Below are 16,256 nucleotides of genomic sequence, written 5' to 3' on the forward strand. Positions count from 1 at the left end.
CATCTGAAACAGCCTGTTTGACCCATGGTGATGTGGGTGCTTGATGCATGCTGCTCACCAAGGGCTGAGCCACTGCTGCCCAAACACTGACCTGGTTTCACAGGTGTTACTGCAGGGGGGGTTAAAGGCACCTAGGCATCTCCAAAGGAAGGAAACTGTGAACTTTTCAGGCTTCATTTCTATAAAGCAAACAACTCCTCAAAACCCGATGTTATATTTGGATAGAGGGACTCATATTTTGAAGAGCACAAAGCAAAGAATAGATGAGCTATGTCACAGCATTACAGATTCATCAAGGAAATAGTATTTTGTTTTCTTGGCTGCTAAATGGTATGAGGCACATGAAATCTCTCCTAAAGTGAAAGATAAACTGGAGGAATTTCTGTCTAATTACATTTTTAGTGAGATGTACCTCTTCTCAAAAAACAATAGATTTTTTTGAAAGTATTTTTAGACTGCATCCACAATGTTGGTATTCTTAAAACCTATGTTTGTTTCTCAACAGGTATAAAAAATAAAAATGGGTGAACTGGACCATGGAACGTTGTTTTCAGCTCATAGGATTAGTGGTGGAGGTATGTATGCTATCGTGTTTAATTGTTTTCTCAACTGTTTATGAAGCACTCTGCAATAAATAGCCTCATGTAGGAACTGTTGTAGCACCCTGGTTATGGTTTGGGTTGGAAGGGACCTTAAAGCCCATCCGGTTCCACGCTGTCATGGACAGGGACACCTTCCCCTGTCCCAGGCTGCTCCAGCCCCCCTGTCCAGCCTGTCCTTGGCACTGCCAGGGATCCAGGGCAGCCCCAGCTGCTCTGGGCACCTGTGCCAGCCCTGCCCACCCTCCTTTAGTTCCTGTCTGTATCCACCCTCCTTGCAGGCTGCAATTGGTGCCCCTTGTGCTGTCACTTACAGATCCTGGCAAAGAGCCTTTCTGTTCCCATATAAGCCCTCTTTACATATCAAGAGGATGCAATTAATTTCCCCTGGAGTCTCCTCTAGCCAAACATCCCCACCTCTCTCAGCCTGTCTTCACGGGAGAAATGCTCCAGGCATTTCCACGGCCTCTGGGCCAGGTTTCTGTCCCCCTGTGCCAGGGCCTGGAGCTGGGGGTTGTTCTCTGCAGGTCCAGGTGCAGAGCAGAGGGGCAGAACACCCCCCTGGCACCATTCATAAAATGAACTAATGAACTCAATTCCAAGCTGCCTGTCCTGCAGGCCAGGTGCAGGCTGGCTTGCTGGGCTCCTTGCCAGTTCATACCCAATTTTTTGCCCCAGGATCCCCAGGTTGCTCTCCCCAGGGCTGCTCCCATCTATTCGGTGCCCAGTCTCTGCCTGTCCTGGGCACTGCCTGGCAGGAGGACTGGGAAAAACCCTTCCCTGGTGAGGCATCGCCTGGAGATGTGTTGTGAGGCTTTGTGTAGGCATGCAACAAATGAAAATCCTGGGGGAGGCTTGAAGGCGGATCGTGGGATGGCTCTGCAGGATTTATTTTACCTTTTACCCCTCTGTAAAGCCACATGTCAGGCACAGCACCTCCAGCCATGGGGCTTAGCAGGGAATGCAGAAACATAATGGCCAATTTCACTACTAAAGAAAACTGAAGCAGAGGTTGTGAGGAAATGCCCATTCCTTATCCCTGTAAGCCTCCCAGCTTATGCAGAATGACTATCTGTGCACAAGGGCTTCACAGTGCTAGGGCAAGAGTTCAGGTAGCTCATTTACAATTGTAATTGTGCCTCAATTTTACACCGTCTAGAAAAAATCTACTCCTGTTGCTCAACCCATAGATTGCAAAACCATTGAGGCAGTTTTCCAATCAGTGCAAGAAGGATGCATTTATTGTATTAGAAGTTATTACAATGCCTGTAAATGCAGTTTAAAATGAATTGATAACTAAATTCATATGTAAACTAAAGACTTTTCAAATTAACTTTTCGTAAACAGATCACTGGTTACTGTTTCTTATATGATTTTTGTTAGTATATTGGCATGTTTCTTTCAAATATATTATGTCATTCACCAACTAACAATATTGGTATGAAAACTTCTAGTGTTGAAAACATTGATTCTGCTTTCTATCTATAGAGCTTTCATTTTATGCCTTGCACTTTAGTTATTTCTCAAGAATTTGAAATGTCCTTATGTGTTTTATGTGATAACTAGACAATTTGGTGGTTCCTGCCAGAAATGCTCTTTGCAGCCAGAAGTACAAACCTGTTGACTACAAACATCTGTATGAACTTGCTGCAGAGGCAAAAATGGCCTCTGCACAAATTCAGTTAAAGGTATGATTTTTGTTTTATTTGTAATGTGACTACTTTTGAAATTCAGTGACCATATTTCTTTCAGCCAGAGGGGGTCAAATGTGAAAGTTCATCACAGCTATACTGTGATTTGGATGTGTTAATGTCAATGTGGGGACTTCAGATCAGGGATGCAAAGTATGTGTGGATTCTACTTTCCCAAAAGACAGGAAAAATTTGTATTTTACTGCCTTGAGGAAATTCACCCAAACTTATTGCATAATCCTGGGGGCAATGAAGAATTTGTGGGATTAAATGAGAAAGGAAGGCTGATCCAGAAAAAATGCCAAACAAAAAGATATTAAGTGAGGATTTCCAAAAGTCAAGCAGACTTTAAAGAAGATTAAAAATATTTAATAGCCATAAAATGTAAATGTGGAGCAGACAGAAAGGTATAAATTGGTACAGAACATCTCAAGGGGTAAAGACAAGGGGAGCCTTGTTTAATGCTAGAGAAGGGTGAATGAGAGAAAAAACCTACATGCTTCCTTTATAATATTGCTTCTTTAGTGCATGTAGGTATCATATATCAACAATTCTGGCAGGTATTGCTTCATGGATTGGCAATGCCAAATTGTACTGAATTCATTCAAGCTTTATTTTTTCATCTTTCTTTTTTCACCTTCTCAAGTGTTTTCCAACTGAGTAGGTAGTGAAATATATATGGTGGAAGCTCCAGAGAGACTAGTATGTGTTCCACCTACTACTTTCTGTTGCTGATTCAAGCCTTTCAGATTTTGAAAAGCTGGGTTCCTCTTCCTTTGAAGTAGAACCAAAGAAGTAAATGGTAAATCAGATGCTGACTGCTTAAGAAATAAAAAGACAGCTCAACAGGGAAAAAAGGTAATATTACAGCAGTTATGAATAAATGGCAATGCTGTTGCTATAAAATAATTTCAAGAGCATGTTGACTTTACATACAAAAGTACTTAAACTTTTGTTTCTTATTTTTTGTAAACTTGGTTTTAGAATTGGTTTGCAGATGTAACTATTTTCAAATTGCTTTCAATACAGTATTCTGTTTGCTTAAGTCTGATTTCATATAAGAGTTTTCATATTGTAACAAGAGAAAGAAGTAACAGTAACATGTTTTATGAAATAGAGGAAACTATAAGTAACTTTTCAAGTGTGAAAGTATGTAAGCAATAAAAGTGAGACATTATCTTTGGTGCAGAAGTGTGGCCACGTTTCTTTTCCCAGACAAAAGCAGGGCACAATTCTTCTGGATTCAATTCTTCACACAAGGATTCCTGAACCTCAGAGAAAGGAGAAACACAATTCTTATTTCATTTGCTGTGTCTGTGTTGTGCTGACGTAGAATACAATATGAAGACTGTTTATCCAAAGTGGTGGTGTTTTGTTCCCTTGGCCTACCAGGACCAAGAGTGTGTGTGTGTGTCAGACTGGGGGCCAAGAGTCACGAGAGAGTCACAAACTGAGTGTAATTCTGTGCAGTGGTGAGCAGAGCGAGTGCTTGGCTGATTCAGTTTAGATGTAATGTATATAGTATAGAATAGTTTTCCAGCCCTTCCCTGTGTGTGAGTGCTGCGAGGAGCAGTCCTCCGCCTGTGCTGCTGGTGTCCCCAGCCCAGCCGGGGCAGCAGGGGGACACGCCGGGGACACTGCTGTCCCTGGGTGTGTGTGTGAACACGGAGGGGTCAGGGCCAGACCCGGGTGTGGGCAGCCTTGCCCCGGCCAGGAAAGGTGCACGTTGGTTCCACCCGAGCCAAGTGGAGTCCCAGCAGTTTCCACTCGAAACGTCATTCCTTTGCTGAACTAGGTGGAGTGAGATCTTTATTCATTTCTCCCTGTTATGAGCTAACACAAGGATTTCTCTTGTATTTTTCTTGCCTTGCTGCTGTTTTGCCATAGGACATTGTATCTGTGCGAGGGGGAAGCTGAGGAGGGGAAAAAGGGTCAGTGCAGGAGCTGTGGGAGCGGCTGGGTGCAGATCTGGAGGAAAGGGATGGCAAGGGAGCACCGAGGCAGAGTGGAAAGGAGCTTGTCCTCAGCACACACCAAGCTCAGAGACAGTCGCAGTGGCAGCAGGGTGAGAGGAAACCACTTCTCTCAGGCTTCTGATCCTTTTTCCTTCGCTGCTGGCTGGCCAGAGTCATCTGGTTCCCCCTCAGCAGCCTTCCCCTGGCAGGCTTTCCTCTGGTTTAAGCAGGAACTCCATCTGTTTCAAAAGCAGGTATTCCTATTTTACCCAAAGTGTGAAGCAATGTTTTTGTGAAGTCCTCAGTTTGAGAGCCTCTCTAATTGGATAGATTTTGTAAAAAACCTCTTTTCTGGTAATATATTTTTGAAAATTTTTTTCTTGACATACTTTCAGTCTTTCATCTTCCCACCTGTAAGAAAGTGTGTTTTTTGTTCTTCTGCTTATCCTTCTTCATCTTTACTTCCAGGGACATAGGGATGGGACAGGAAAGAAGAAAATGGACTGATTTTTTTTTTTTCCCAACTTTCTCCTCTCATTAATTGTGATTTGAAATGCAACAAACTTATTTAATGAAAATTGGTTACATTTGACCCCATTGTTCTTTGGAAAAACAGTTTTTTAAAAAGCTATTAAATTAATCATTCTGTATTTAAAAGTTTCCATGTGAAGGCGTTTGATAAAGCTGTTGAATATGTTCAAAACAACCTTTAATTTTCCCTGCAGATTAAAAAAGCAGAGCAACTTTCAAAAATTAGCAAAGAGCAAATGCTGCTGAAACAGCATCGCCAGGTGTGGTGGCAAGAGTATAAAAGACTGAGTGAGAGCAGGTAAGGGCTGAGGAATCTGAATGAGTGGTTACCAAAGAGACAAGCAGACAGAGTTTTGGGCTGGCATAATTGATTCAAGGGACACTGAGGAAAAAAAGTTTGTAATACCTGACCTGAAGGTGTTTTTGTGTGGGGAAGGAAGGTTTGTGATCCACAGGGAGAGGGGTCTGTGACATGAAGAGCTCACCTGGGTGCAGGAGAGCAGGGGATGTTGCTCTCGCAGCCTCTGAGGCGCTCAGTTATCTGCAGCATCTGAAGACTGTGTCTTTGTAAGAGTATCAGAAGTTTTCAGATGCCTTTTAGTGCCTTTAGAGGCTGTCCCTAGGCTGTGTGGTGAGGTCACACAACAGGGAACATTTGCAGTGCTCTTGTCCATTACCCCGTGTACTCAACAAGAGCATTTGTGGCTTCTTTACCACCTTTGTGTCCAAGTCCTTCACTTCATACCTTCCCATGCAAAGAATCCCTTTTTTAATGTAATTATTGGAGTCTTTGAGGCTCATCAATCTTGCAAATGTAATGAATGAGAAATTAAATCTTCTGCAAAACACGTGTTCATTTTCTTCAGGCAAAAAGCAGAAGAAGAAATGAAGACTTTTCTAGATGAAGAAAGCCATAAGAATAGCATTTTTTCTGATTTGAGGGAACTGGGTAAGAATTTTTTATTAATTCCTTAACTATTTTTTTAATAGCTAACATTATCTTGATTGCTTGTTTGGGTTTTTTAATCCATTCCTTGACAGGTTTAGATTTACAGAGCACGGTGCTGTGTAACATTTTTTGTGTGTTTGAGAAAGCTTTATGTTCTTGCAGAGCAGAAATTGTCCAAGGAGTGGGACACATATCAAACCAACGCTTTAGTTCCTGTCTGGCAGCTAAAGGAGGATTTGAAACTCAAGCTGTCTCAAGTGCAGCGTTACCTCTCAAAAGAATCTTGTCAGAAACCCAAGATCAATTCAGCTGAAGTGTTACAGCAGGTTGGTATTTTCACTTTATTTTTGCAATTTACTATCACCATATTTTTAGCATTATCTTTTCTTTTTGTTGTTGAATTTTGAGACTGTAATTTACATGCATAGTTGTGCCATAAACCCCCTTTTTATCATGGTGTAAATCTGTAAAAGTGTAGCAGTGCAGGGCTGGAAATTGACTCTGTTTCTAAATAAGAGTTTTCATATTGTAGCAAGAGGAAGAGTAACAGTAACATGTTTCATGAAACAGATCAAATTTATGAAGAATCAACAGAAGGCAATTTTGGAAGGTCTCATCCTTGAAAGTCTGGCTTTGGAAAGAGAGCTTGAAGAGCACAAAGAAAATGTAAGGTTTCCTTACAGGCTCAAGTAGAAGTTCATTGAGGGGGTAGATATGATGCAGAGTAGTGTCCTGAGCAGCATTTCTTCATTGCAGGCATTAGTGCACCCTTCTGAAGAGAAAAACGGGCTTCTCCTTGAGGTTCCCCCCGAGCTGCAGTGTCTGGAATGCCCCTACCCCGACCTGAAGGCCTTGGTGGTGCAGGAGTACCGGGAGCTGGCCAGCGGCCACCGGGCACAGCTTCAGCAGGTGCAGCAGCAGCTGGAAGCTCTGTCCAGGTACTGCCCGTGCGGGGGGAGCCGTGCACCCGAGGGCTGCTTTGGGAGCTCTGGGTGCTGGGCTTGGCGGTGCCACTGGCTCTGCTCGCTCTGTGCAGAGCTCTGCTCTGCCCAGCCCTTGAACAGTCACTGCTCACACAGCCAGGGGTGAAGCCAGTCCCTGCCAGAGGTACCAGCTGAAACAATAAGCAATCTGTTTGGTGCATTGAGGAACCAACAGTCTGGGGTGCATCAAATGTCCTTTGCACACGCTCTTGCAGGAATGGAAATTGCTCCTTCCCTACAGTAATTACACTAGCAAGATTATGACAGACAAGTACAGTCCTTTTCCAAGGCACACCTCCTGGGCTTTCATCTATAGAGCAGATAAAAAAGGCCAATGTTTTCACAAATTTTGGATCACTGCAGTAATTGTCATCATAGAGAAATGTAAAAGATGTACATAGCTCTGATTCAGATAACCAAAAAGAGGAGAGATTTTTCTGTAAATGAAAATGTTTATTGAAAGAGCAGTATTCATAATGATCTAGAAATGCAATAAAGCTGTGTATTAATAATATAAAGCTTAGCCTTTCTGCTGAGGCTGTCCAGAGTCCAGGAGGTACTGAGCTGCAGACATTGCACGGCCTTTGACTTGTTTTTGCCATCTCCTGATATTCCTTTGGATGGCTTCAGGCTGTCAAAAGACTGAGGGGTAGGGCAGTGGAATGGTTTGAAGCCTGGGCAGGAGAAACTGGGGAGAACAGGCAGGTCCCTGAATTTCTTCGGTAAAACCATCACATGTTGCTTCCAAGCTGGTTTTCTGTGTACACATACAGTGCAGTGTTTGCTCTGTCCCTGCTGCTGAATGAGTCTGGTGTGCTGAAACAGGCTGAAGATGCTGGCTGCTATAGAAAGGGACGTTATGATCTGCTAATCTTTTGTACAGACTGTACAAACATTGTGTGTTCAGGTGTGGCACCTGAAACATATATGTTATTACTGGAGCATCCTAGCTGTTAGAACATGACACTTATTGAAAAGTGTTTTGATTTATCCCACCAAATCATTTTGATTTATGAAGCCACAAATGGCAAATTTAAGCAGTTCTTTTACAGTTCTCTGATATTGTTACAGTTTCTCTTACAGAAGTTTTAACAAACTGAATAAGAGAACCTGTGACAAATGGTAAATCACTAAATATGTACCAGGTCTTTCTAGCAGTTTTAATAAAATTTGTGTCAAAGTTTATGATCAACACAATTTTGGTGAAAATTCATAAATTAAAATCCTTGACTTACACGGCATGTGTGCTAGTGAACAATAGGCAGACGTGGATATAGACAACATAATTTCTGAAATGGTTGAAAAATCTGCCATAGAAATGGAAGAGGAGCTTGGGTTTGTTTTCAAGCCTTATACAGGATTATAATATTTTATAATCTAAAAAGGTATGAGTTTAGGTCTGGAGCTAATTTTTTATTAATTCCTTATTAATTTTGCACCAATAATTAAATAATATTGGGACTTAAAGATAAAATGCCACATTTGCATTGGAAAGAAAATCAGTTGTAGCCTGAACACGAGCAGTGGCTCTTTGAAGGAAGGAGGGTGTGATCTCTAGAAGGGAAACACGCAGTGGATGGAGCTGGGGGACGTGGGGCAGGAGTCTGCTGGGGCTGTAGGAGGCTGCAGGGCCATAGACCCACTTTGGGACAGTGTGCCAGTCCTGGCAACTGCAAATGGAGGGAATCATAAATGAACCACCAGCAATCATCTCAGGCATTTGATTTAAAACTAGACCTTGGGGACTTTTGTTTGTCTTCTGGTCTCCAAATCTCTAATGTGTTGCTCATTTATGTTCCAATAGTTTTATCCATAACAGGATTAAAAATGAGTTTTCAATTTAAAAAAAGAAAGACTTTGTTCTTATAGCACTGCTTGCTTCCAAGGTATGGGTTTGTAAAACTCAACTCCTTACATTTATATTGGCTAATTTGCATGGAGATATCCTGTGAGTTTGCAAAGATGCAGCCTTGTGATTGAAGTATTCTATAATTCATCTTGCTCACTGTGATCCAGCTGGCACAGATAATGCTGTCAGAAATGGAGTGACAGGTCCTCGACCTTGCTGTGTGTCCCCTGTGCTCTGCTGGTTAATAGAGCCTTAACAAACCTTTGCAGTTACTGCTGTTGCTCTGTGCCCAGAGAGACCACACAGCCCCCTGCAACACATTCTTTTCTTATTTTTGCGATTTGAGAAGTTGCTCAGTAGCACATGATACTATGATAACACAATGGCTTGGTCACTTCAGCTGGGTCACTTGGCCACTTCACTTCCTCTGTCACCATATGCTGATTGTACAGTAAAGAAACCTTCAGTAAATACTACTCTGCCATTGCACATCCCATTTTTTTAACAGCTTAGACTGTCTGGAACAGAGAATTTGGAAAATGTACCTAAAATGTTCAAAAAAGAAACTTTAGAATAAGATAGTGTTCTGGTCTGGTCTATTCTGTGCGACTTTCATTCACACTAGGATGCACATTGCAGTAGTCATTACTTGTAGAAAAGGAAGAAGAGCTTGTGTTTGTTTTCAGGCCTTATACAGGATTACAATATTTTATAATCTAATTTTTTTTTGATGTTGCTGAAACACAAATGTTTGTGTTTGGGAAACATACCCAGGTTGTGAGCTATCCCACAAATGGTGGGCTTGGACTGATGTGTGTTAGAATGATTTTCTAAGCACTATTTTATTTTTCCACAATTTCCAAGGATGCCTGAATAATTTAAATCACTGCAGGATGAATGGAGTCTCGCAGACTCGGCACTGCATCCTTTCAAAGGAACGGCAGAGTAGGACAGAGCCAATTCAGCTCCTCTGCCAGGCCCCTGCTGGGCTGCTCCTGCTGCGATGGGCAGCGCCTTCAGCGGCACCAGGGCTTGGCTTCTCGCTTGGTGGCACTGTGTGTGGTGGCACTGTGTATGGTGGCACTGTGTGTGGTGGCACTGTGTGTGGTGGCACGGTGGCATTATGGCACTCTGACACGGTGCCACTGTGTGTCTGGTGGCACGGTGGCACTGTGTGTGTGGTGGCACGGTGTCACTCTGTGGTAGCACTGTGTCACTGTCGCGGTGACACCAAATAATGGCACTCTGACACGGTGCCACTGTGTGTGTGGTGGCACGGTGGCACTGTGTGTGGTGGCACTGTGTCACTCTGTGGTAGCACTGTGTCACTGTCGCGGTGACACCATGTGTGGTGGCACTGTGTGTGTGGTGGCACTGTGTCACTGTGTCGGTGGCACTGTCGCGGTGGCACTGTGTCACTCTGTGGTGGCAGTCCCCGTGTGTGCCCGCAGACGGACGCAGCCGCGGTGCCGCTCCCCGCTGCCGCTCCCGCTGCTGAGCGAGGAATCCGCGGGGTTCCAGCGGGGAGAGGGAGCTTCCCCCGGAGCTGTTTGTATTCCCTGGAGTGTGTGAGGCCGGGGATTAGCGCCGGGGAAATCTGTTTCAAAGGAAGCAGCTGCCTCGGGCTGTGCGTGTGAGACAATTGCTGTGTTTCAGCTCGGAAATGAAATAAAGATTGGGCTGTGCTCTGGTACAATGCTGCATACGAGAAAACCAAGCTCTACGTTTAAAATTTGGGTCAAGCATTCAATGTTTGTCAATATCTTGACAGTGCAGAAACTTGGTAATACCTTAAATATTCATGTCAAATGTGTTGGCACTTTTCAGAGTTGTTTTAGATGAGATATTCCTTTCTGCAGTTTTACACAAGTGTGAGTGAGGTGGCATCCCAGATTCACTCAGCAGGATATGTTGAAATTCTCCGTGTGTTTGGTGGCTATGAATATGCTGGGCTGGGTCATGCTGTTTTGGTTTTTTTGGTTGGGTTGTTGTTTTTTCCCCCCGCTATTTTTCTATGAGCAGCTGACAAAACCTCAGCACAGCTGACAAATTTTGGCACAGCTGACAAACCAAGGCACTGGCAGTCAGCTTGTCCCTGCTTACAATAAAGCACTTGTGGCTCTCTCTCCAGCGGATTGCTCCCCCAAGGATGTCGCACAGGAATTCCTCCTTGTTCTGGGCAGTGCAGGGAGTCGTGGCTCGCTGGCCATCAGAGGAACACGAATCAGTGGAGCTGGCCGGGCTGCAGCCTCTCCGCTGCTCCCTGCTCTCCAGGTCTGGGGAAAGCCTGACCGGGGCGGATCCCACCCTGCCTCACTCCTCTCTGGAGGCAGAACACCTCTGCTTGCTCACCAGCCTGCACGGGCAGAAATAGCCAGGGTAAGAGGTTGCAAGACAGAATCTCAGCTCTTTGAACTCTCACTGCTGTCACTGAAGCGGCATGTCCAGGTGTCACCATACTGAGGTGTGTCAGGACCCACAGAGGAGGGTTACTGATTCTTTAGTGGTGGATCATGGAGTCTAGCCTCATGTTAATTACATGTGAGTTTCTCACAGAAATCCCTTTTTGGGATTTTTTCTTGCCTGCTCTTTCTGCGTGCATAAGGATAAGGCTGTTCCAACACCTCACTGGATGCAGTGCTGTGGAACACAGACAGGGCTGCTGGCTTGGGGAGTCCAGCAACTGCAGCAGCTGGAGGCAGCAGGAATTTGGGGGTGGGTAGAGTCCCATGATTGCCTTCCTTTAATTATCCCTGGGCTCTTAGTCACTTCTGAAACCAGGTCACTGGGCTAGAGAGACCTTTTGGTCTGACTCAGTGTTGCTGCTTGGATGTTAATGCTGACAATGACAGCCTGACATTAATCCCTTCAGGGCCAAGAGTTCAGACTGAGGCTAAAAATCTGCATCCCAGCCTGTGGTATTCTTTCAGATGGATGCTACTTCTTGCTGCTCTCATTTTCTGAGACAGAGGCATGCAAACTGATTCCTACAGTTCCTACTCTAGAAAAAGGTGACTCTCATGCCTTGCTGCTGAGTTTATGGCTGTTAGGAGTTTGGTAAACTAGATCTCCATTTAGATGTGTGCAAGGACTGTCCATTCATTCCCTTCTGATTATTTATTTAGTGCTCAGTGGTGGAGTCTGATCATCTTATTCCTTTTACACTGTATTTTCCCTGTGGGGTCACTGATTATCCAATCATGTGGCATATTTGAGAAACACAGTGACATTCCCCAGTAAAAAGCCAGATTAGAAAGAAAGAGAACAATTCACTCAAACGATGCCACGGTAAGTGTCACATCAGCAAAGCAATGTATGTTTGCTTTATTTCATTAATCTGATTTTGTCACCTCTAACCCAACATCAGTTTACATCATCAGGACTGTGAGCCCACTCAGGGCTGGGCTGTCCAGAACCAAACTCCTCCTTTGCAGTGGTTGAGTTGTACTGGGATGGGTTGTTTTGTGTTCCTGTAGGAACAGTGACTGGAAGGAAGAAGATCAGTGGGTCTTCCAGACTGTCATCAATCAGTACCCAAGTGATCTCCAGAGGAGGAGGACTTTGTACCTGGATATGCTGCAGAGGTATCTTCCCCACAAATCCAGGCAGGAGCTGGTCAGTGCTGGTTTACCTATTCATTCAAACATGCAAATTCTTAAACTATGTAGTGAACAGTTGTATTAAAGAATGTATGTTTATTGAAATTTTTTAATTTAAACATTTCTTAATTATAAATTTTATTCTGCACAGTAAAGAAGAAATGTCCCTGTTTTTGCAGGAATTTTAAAATATCATCTCTTCAAAACAACTCCTGGGCAGATTTTTTAGTTCCACATAGTCTTACAGCTAAATTTACAAAAATAATTTGTTAGCATTGCTTCTGCTGTATAGTTTTATAGCTGTGTTATGCCACTCTGCTTCTCTTGGTGTTTTCATTTTTCATGAGGATGCACAGCCTTGTTGCACTGTCTTGGAATAGTTATTTTAATTGTTCTGTGGCACATATATAGCATGAAGAGTAGAAAGTTATCTCCCGCTCTAAGGGAGAGGTTATTTTTATATACATAATGCTTTCAAATTGATTGCTGATTCCTCTTGCACTCCACAGTGAAAAAGCACATAGCAGCTAATTGAGAAACCCATTTTGAGGCCAGAACACTTCAGGATGTCATAAGGAAAGTAGGAGGCTTTTCTTATCTCTGTCTGTATTTTTAGACCATCCACTTTCCTGTGTTTGAGGAGTGTCTAGTGCAAAGGAATGACAGTGAAGTGATACTGCTAATTAGCCAGGGTTTCACTAAATATAAAGTTCTTGTGGATTTCAGAAATTTTGCCCTGAACTGAATAGGACTGAATAGTCACATGCTTTGGAGAATGCAGGTATGTTTTAAGCACAACCACTATTAAAGGGTCTCCCTACACCTTGGAAGGTTCATTTAAAATTTAAAAATCCTAATTCTACAGTGAGCTGATGTGTCTTGGTATGTGTATGAGCATGATGACTATGGAAATGTTAAAACTCTGCTAAGAACCTGTCCTTAGGACGTGTTTGTGTCACACTGGAGCAGCAGCCTAGAGCCTTCCTCAGGGTGGTCAGGGGTCAGGCACTCGGAGCCTGATCCCAGAGCAGATCCGTGGAGAGCTCTGTGTGTGGAGGAGCAAACCCCAGCCCCTGCCTTGCTCAGGAGTGTCTTGGCCCCAGGAGCCTGGCAGTCTGGGGCAGCAGCCCTGGCCGTGGGAGCTGCTGGGGCAGAGTGCTGTGGTTAGCCATGGGGAATCCGAGGTGCAGCTTCAGCCAGCCAGGAGCTGATAGGAATATCTGTGAGTCAGCATCCCCTGCTCCCTGCCAGAGGCCTGGAATTAGCATCTGGAATGGTCCCCTTGGCACCTGAGAGCAGCCAGCCATCTCTAGAAACTCATTCATCCCTACGTGTTTTGGGGATATAAGACAGGTTCAAGACTCTACTGCCTCATTCTATGCAGCCTTACCTGATACTGCTTCCATCAAGGTCTTGAACCTTGGATATCCTCATGAACCTCACTGAATTAGGCCAAAGCAAGTGGATTTTGGATTAAACACTCCCTGTTTTTGCTAGGTGGTGACACTGGTGGTGGCACTGTGCTGCTTGGCGAGCTAAGATTTTATTTCCAAATTTCCTGCTAGGAAAGAAGTGAACCTGATTTCCCCCTGTACTGCTTTTGTACAATTGCTGTTATTGGTGTCCTGTTTCTCTGCAGATCAGAATTTGCTAGGAAAAGCCTCATCTTGCTGGAAGTGCTCAGTATCTCTGGAGATATACTGAAGGACCTGCTTATATGCTATGTCCTTCAGGGCAGGGAGGGACTGTAGCACTTCATTTATTCCCGTAGCAAAAGCACAGCTGAACCAGCTGGATGCTGTGCTGCTGGAGGGTGTCACTGCCCAGGTCACCAGGACATGGTGACATCCTGGCACCTGGCAGAGTGCCCTGGGCCTGCGCTGCTGATTCCACGGGAACATTGGTGATACAAGAACTAAATCAGTTACAGCCAAGTTTGCAAAAATGTCTAGAATTTTAATTTTATTAATGAATAGTTTTTAAGCCTTTCTGAAATGCCTTCCTCTTGCAGGTTGCTCATGAGAAGGCTTTGGATCACTGCCATTCCATCAGGAACCAGCACAGAGTCCTGCTGTCAGCCTGGGCTCAGCTTAGGAAAGCCTTTGTCCTCAGGGCCCTGGCGACTGCTGCTGAGGCTGCTGCTGCTCATGAGGCAGAAGTGGTGCTGGCTGACTCCAGGCAAAAGCAGCTGGAGATCTGTGCTGACCTGAAAGCAAAGGTACGTTCGCTTATAAATCCATCACCAATTCTGTATAGAACAGATGCATCCAAAATGAAGTTTTTTACATTAGCACTTATCTGTTTTCAGGTAAGTAATGGATATCTGCCTGTCCTTCTGTTGTTTTTTTTTTAAGAATGCTTTTTAAGATGTGAAACAATGGATCCCATAACTTGTTTGGCTTTGTTATAGAAGGCTCACAATGTTCTGATTTACTGTGGTAAGAGGTGAAAAAAGATAAAAATACCTGTGTGGTTTTGGTGAGTGTATAGAGTAAAGTGGGAGGAGGCTGGACACAAGAGGAAGATGTTGTGATGTTCATGCCTAAGGTGTTTGTGGGAGGAATCCCATTTTTGGGCATGAGAGGCATGTTAAGATTTGTTTAAATTGCTCTCTGTGATTTTTGACTTGCACTGAAATGAACATCTGAGAGCGTGCATGGTGGTGTGTTATTCTCACTTTACCAATATTCTCTCTGCTGTGCCCTCACTTTTCAGTGAAATACTAAACACTTGATTCAGGTTTCCTACGAGAAGGAAAGCATGGTAAAACCTGTTCTGCGAGGCAGGATTTTGATGTTGATGCTAGCTTTTAGTTAGCAATAACACAAAAGCCCTTCTGTCTTGTGTTCTGGAGCGGTCTGGCGTAGGAAGGTTTGAATCTAAACACTTTAGGGTTAGAAACTGCCTGGGCATGACTAAGTGGGGAGCACCCTGCTCTGACTCCTGTGTCAGCCTTCCCTTGAGCCAGGGGCAGGAAGGAGTGGCTCTCTGCAGCTGAGGGGATGTTTGGTGGTTTTTACCTAGGCCTTCCTTTCTGGAATGCCTGTGTGTCTCTTACCTGCACAACCAGAGATGGAAGGGCCAATTATTCCAGAACTGTGAATTTGAGCCACTTTTCCCGCTTTGTTTCTTTTACTTTTCTTCTGCACAAGAAGTAACAAGCTGATTTTGGAGTACTTTGTTGTCTCCATATAAGATTTTCACAAATGCACTGAACATTGTCTGAAAGATTTTTGGATTCTGACCTCCTGTTTCCAGGAGCTGTTTGAAACTTAAACCTATTAGGCCTACACTTTTCAAGGGTGACTTCAAAGGGATCTTCGTTAAAATGTCGAACGTTTGAACAAAACCAACTCACCTGTTTCCCAGAAAGGAGGAATGAAAAAGGAACATTTCTTTCATTAAAGGAGGATATCATTGTGACCTTGTTTTGATCAGCTCCACACCTGAAAGGGCTGCGGGGCGGAAGCTGAGCTTGGGCACAGAGCTCACTCATTTTAGAGAAATGGTTCTCAGTGTATCCATGGGTTCTGTTTTGGTTTGATGGGGATATGCATTTGAAATCTCATCGTTTGCCCAGTTATAGTTCATTTTACAGACTTGTCTTTTTGCACTTCTGAACTTTACAGCTACAGAGGGCTGGAAAGCAGCTGCTGGCAGGTAAAAGGGAGCTCAGTCCAGTAGCAATTCCCACAGGTAAAACCCATCCTGAGAGAGATCCACAAGATGGGTAAAAAGTGAGTGAGGGAAAGAGTGTGGAACTGGAAATCAGGGATTAGGGCTGTTCTTCCACCTTTTCTTTTTGGCCATTGATTGATTTGACATTTTGCATTTTGGGAAGTTTTGCATCAGGAAGCCTTCCTGGTTTCCCCTCCCAGAGGGGCAGTGTAGCTGCTGCAGTGATTTACCTGTGAGCAAGCCCTGGCTATGCTCGTGAGGAGGCTGCAGCTGACTGAGAGGGACAGGGATCTCCCATTACAGCAGCAGGTTTCAGAGAGCCACAGCTTTTGTGTTGGCCCCATCTGTGAAAGGAAATGATGGCACACACACGGAAGGAGATGTAACATCTGACAGGCTGTGCACTGCTTTGGTTACTGCAA

The 16,256-nt window shown here is 44.1% G+C and overlaps 1 protein-coding gene across 1 annotated transcript in view; it reads left to right on the forward strand.

Annotated features, from left to right (window-relative positions):
- Positions 1–16,256, forward strand: part of CCDC148 (coiled-coil domain containing 148) — a 49,616-nt gene that overhangs the window by 10,531 nt on the left and 22,829 nt on the right. The window contains exons 2-10 of the mRNA XM_039698604.1: positions 506–575; positions 2,166–2,287; positions 4,971–5,074; positions 5,643–5,725; positions 5,888–6,051; positions 6,296–6,391; positions 6,482–6,663; positions 12,034–12,172; positions 14,168–14,374. Coding sequence (XP_039554538.1) covers positions 521–575; positions 2,166–2,287; positions 4,971–5,074; positions 5,643–5,725; positions 5,888–6,051; positions 6,296–6,391; positions 6,482–6,663; positions 12,034–12,172; positions 14,168–14,374 — 1,152 coding nt within the window. The 5' untranslated portion in view covers positions 506–520. The remainder of the gene's footprint in view (positions 1–505; positions 576–2,165; positions 2,288–4,970; positions 5,075–5,642; positions 5,726–5,887; positions 6,052–6,295; positions 6,392–6,481; positions 6,664–12,033; positions 12,173–14,167; positions 14,375–16,256) is intronic.

The sequence above is a fragment of the Passer montanus genome, unplaced genomic scaffold, assembly GCF_014805655.1.
Source record: "Passer montanus isolate IOZ18808 unplaced genomic scaffold, ASM1480565v1 scaffold128, whole genome shotgun sequence".
In the NCBI taxonomy this organism is placed as follows: Eukaryota; Metazoa; Chordata; class Aves; order Passeriformes; family Passeridae; genus Passer; species Passer montanus.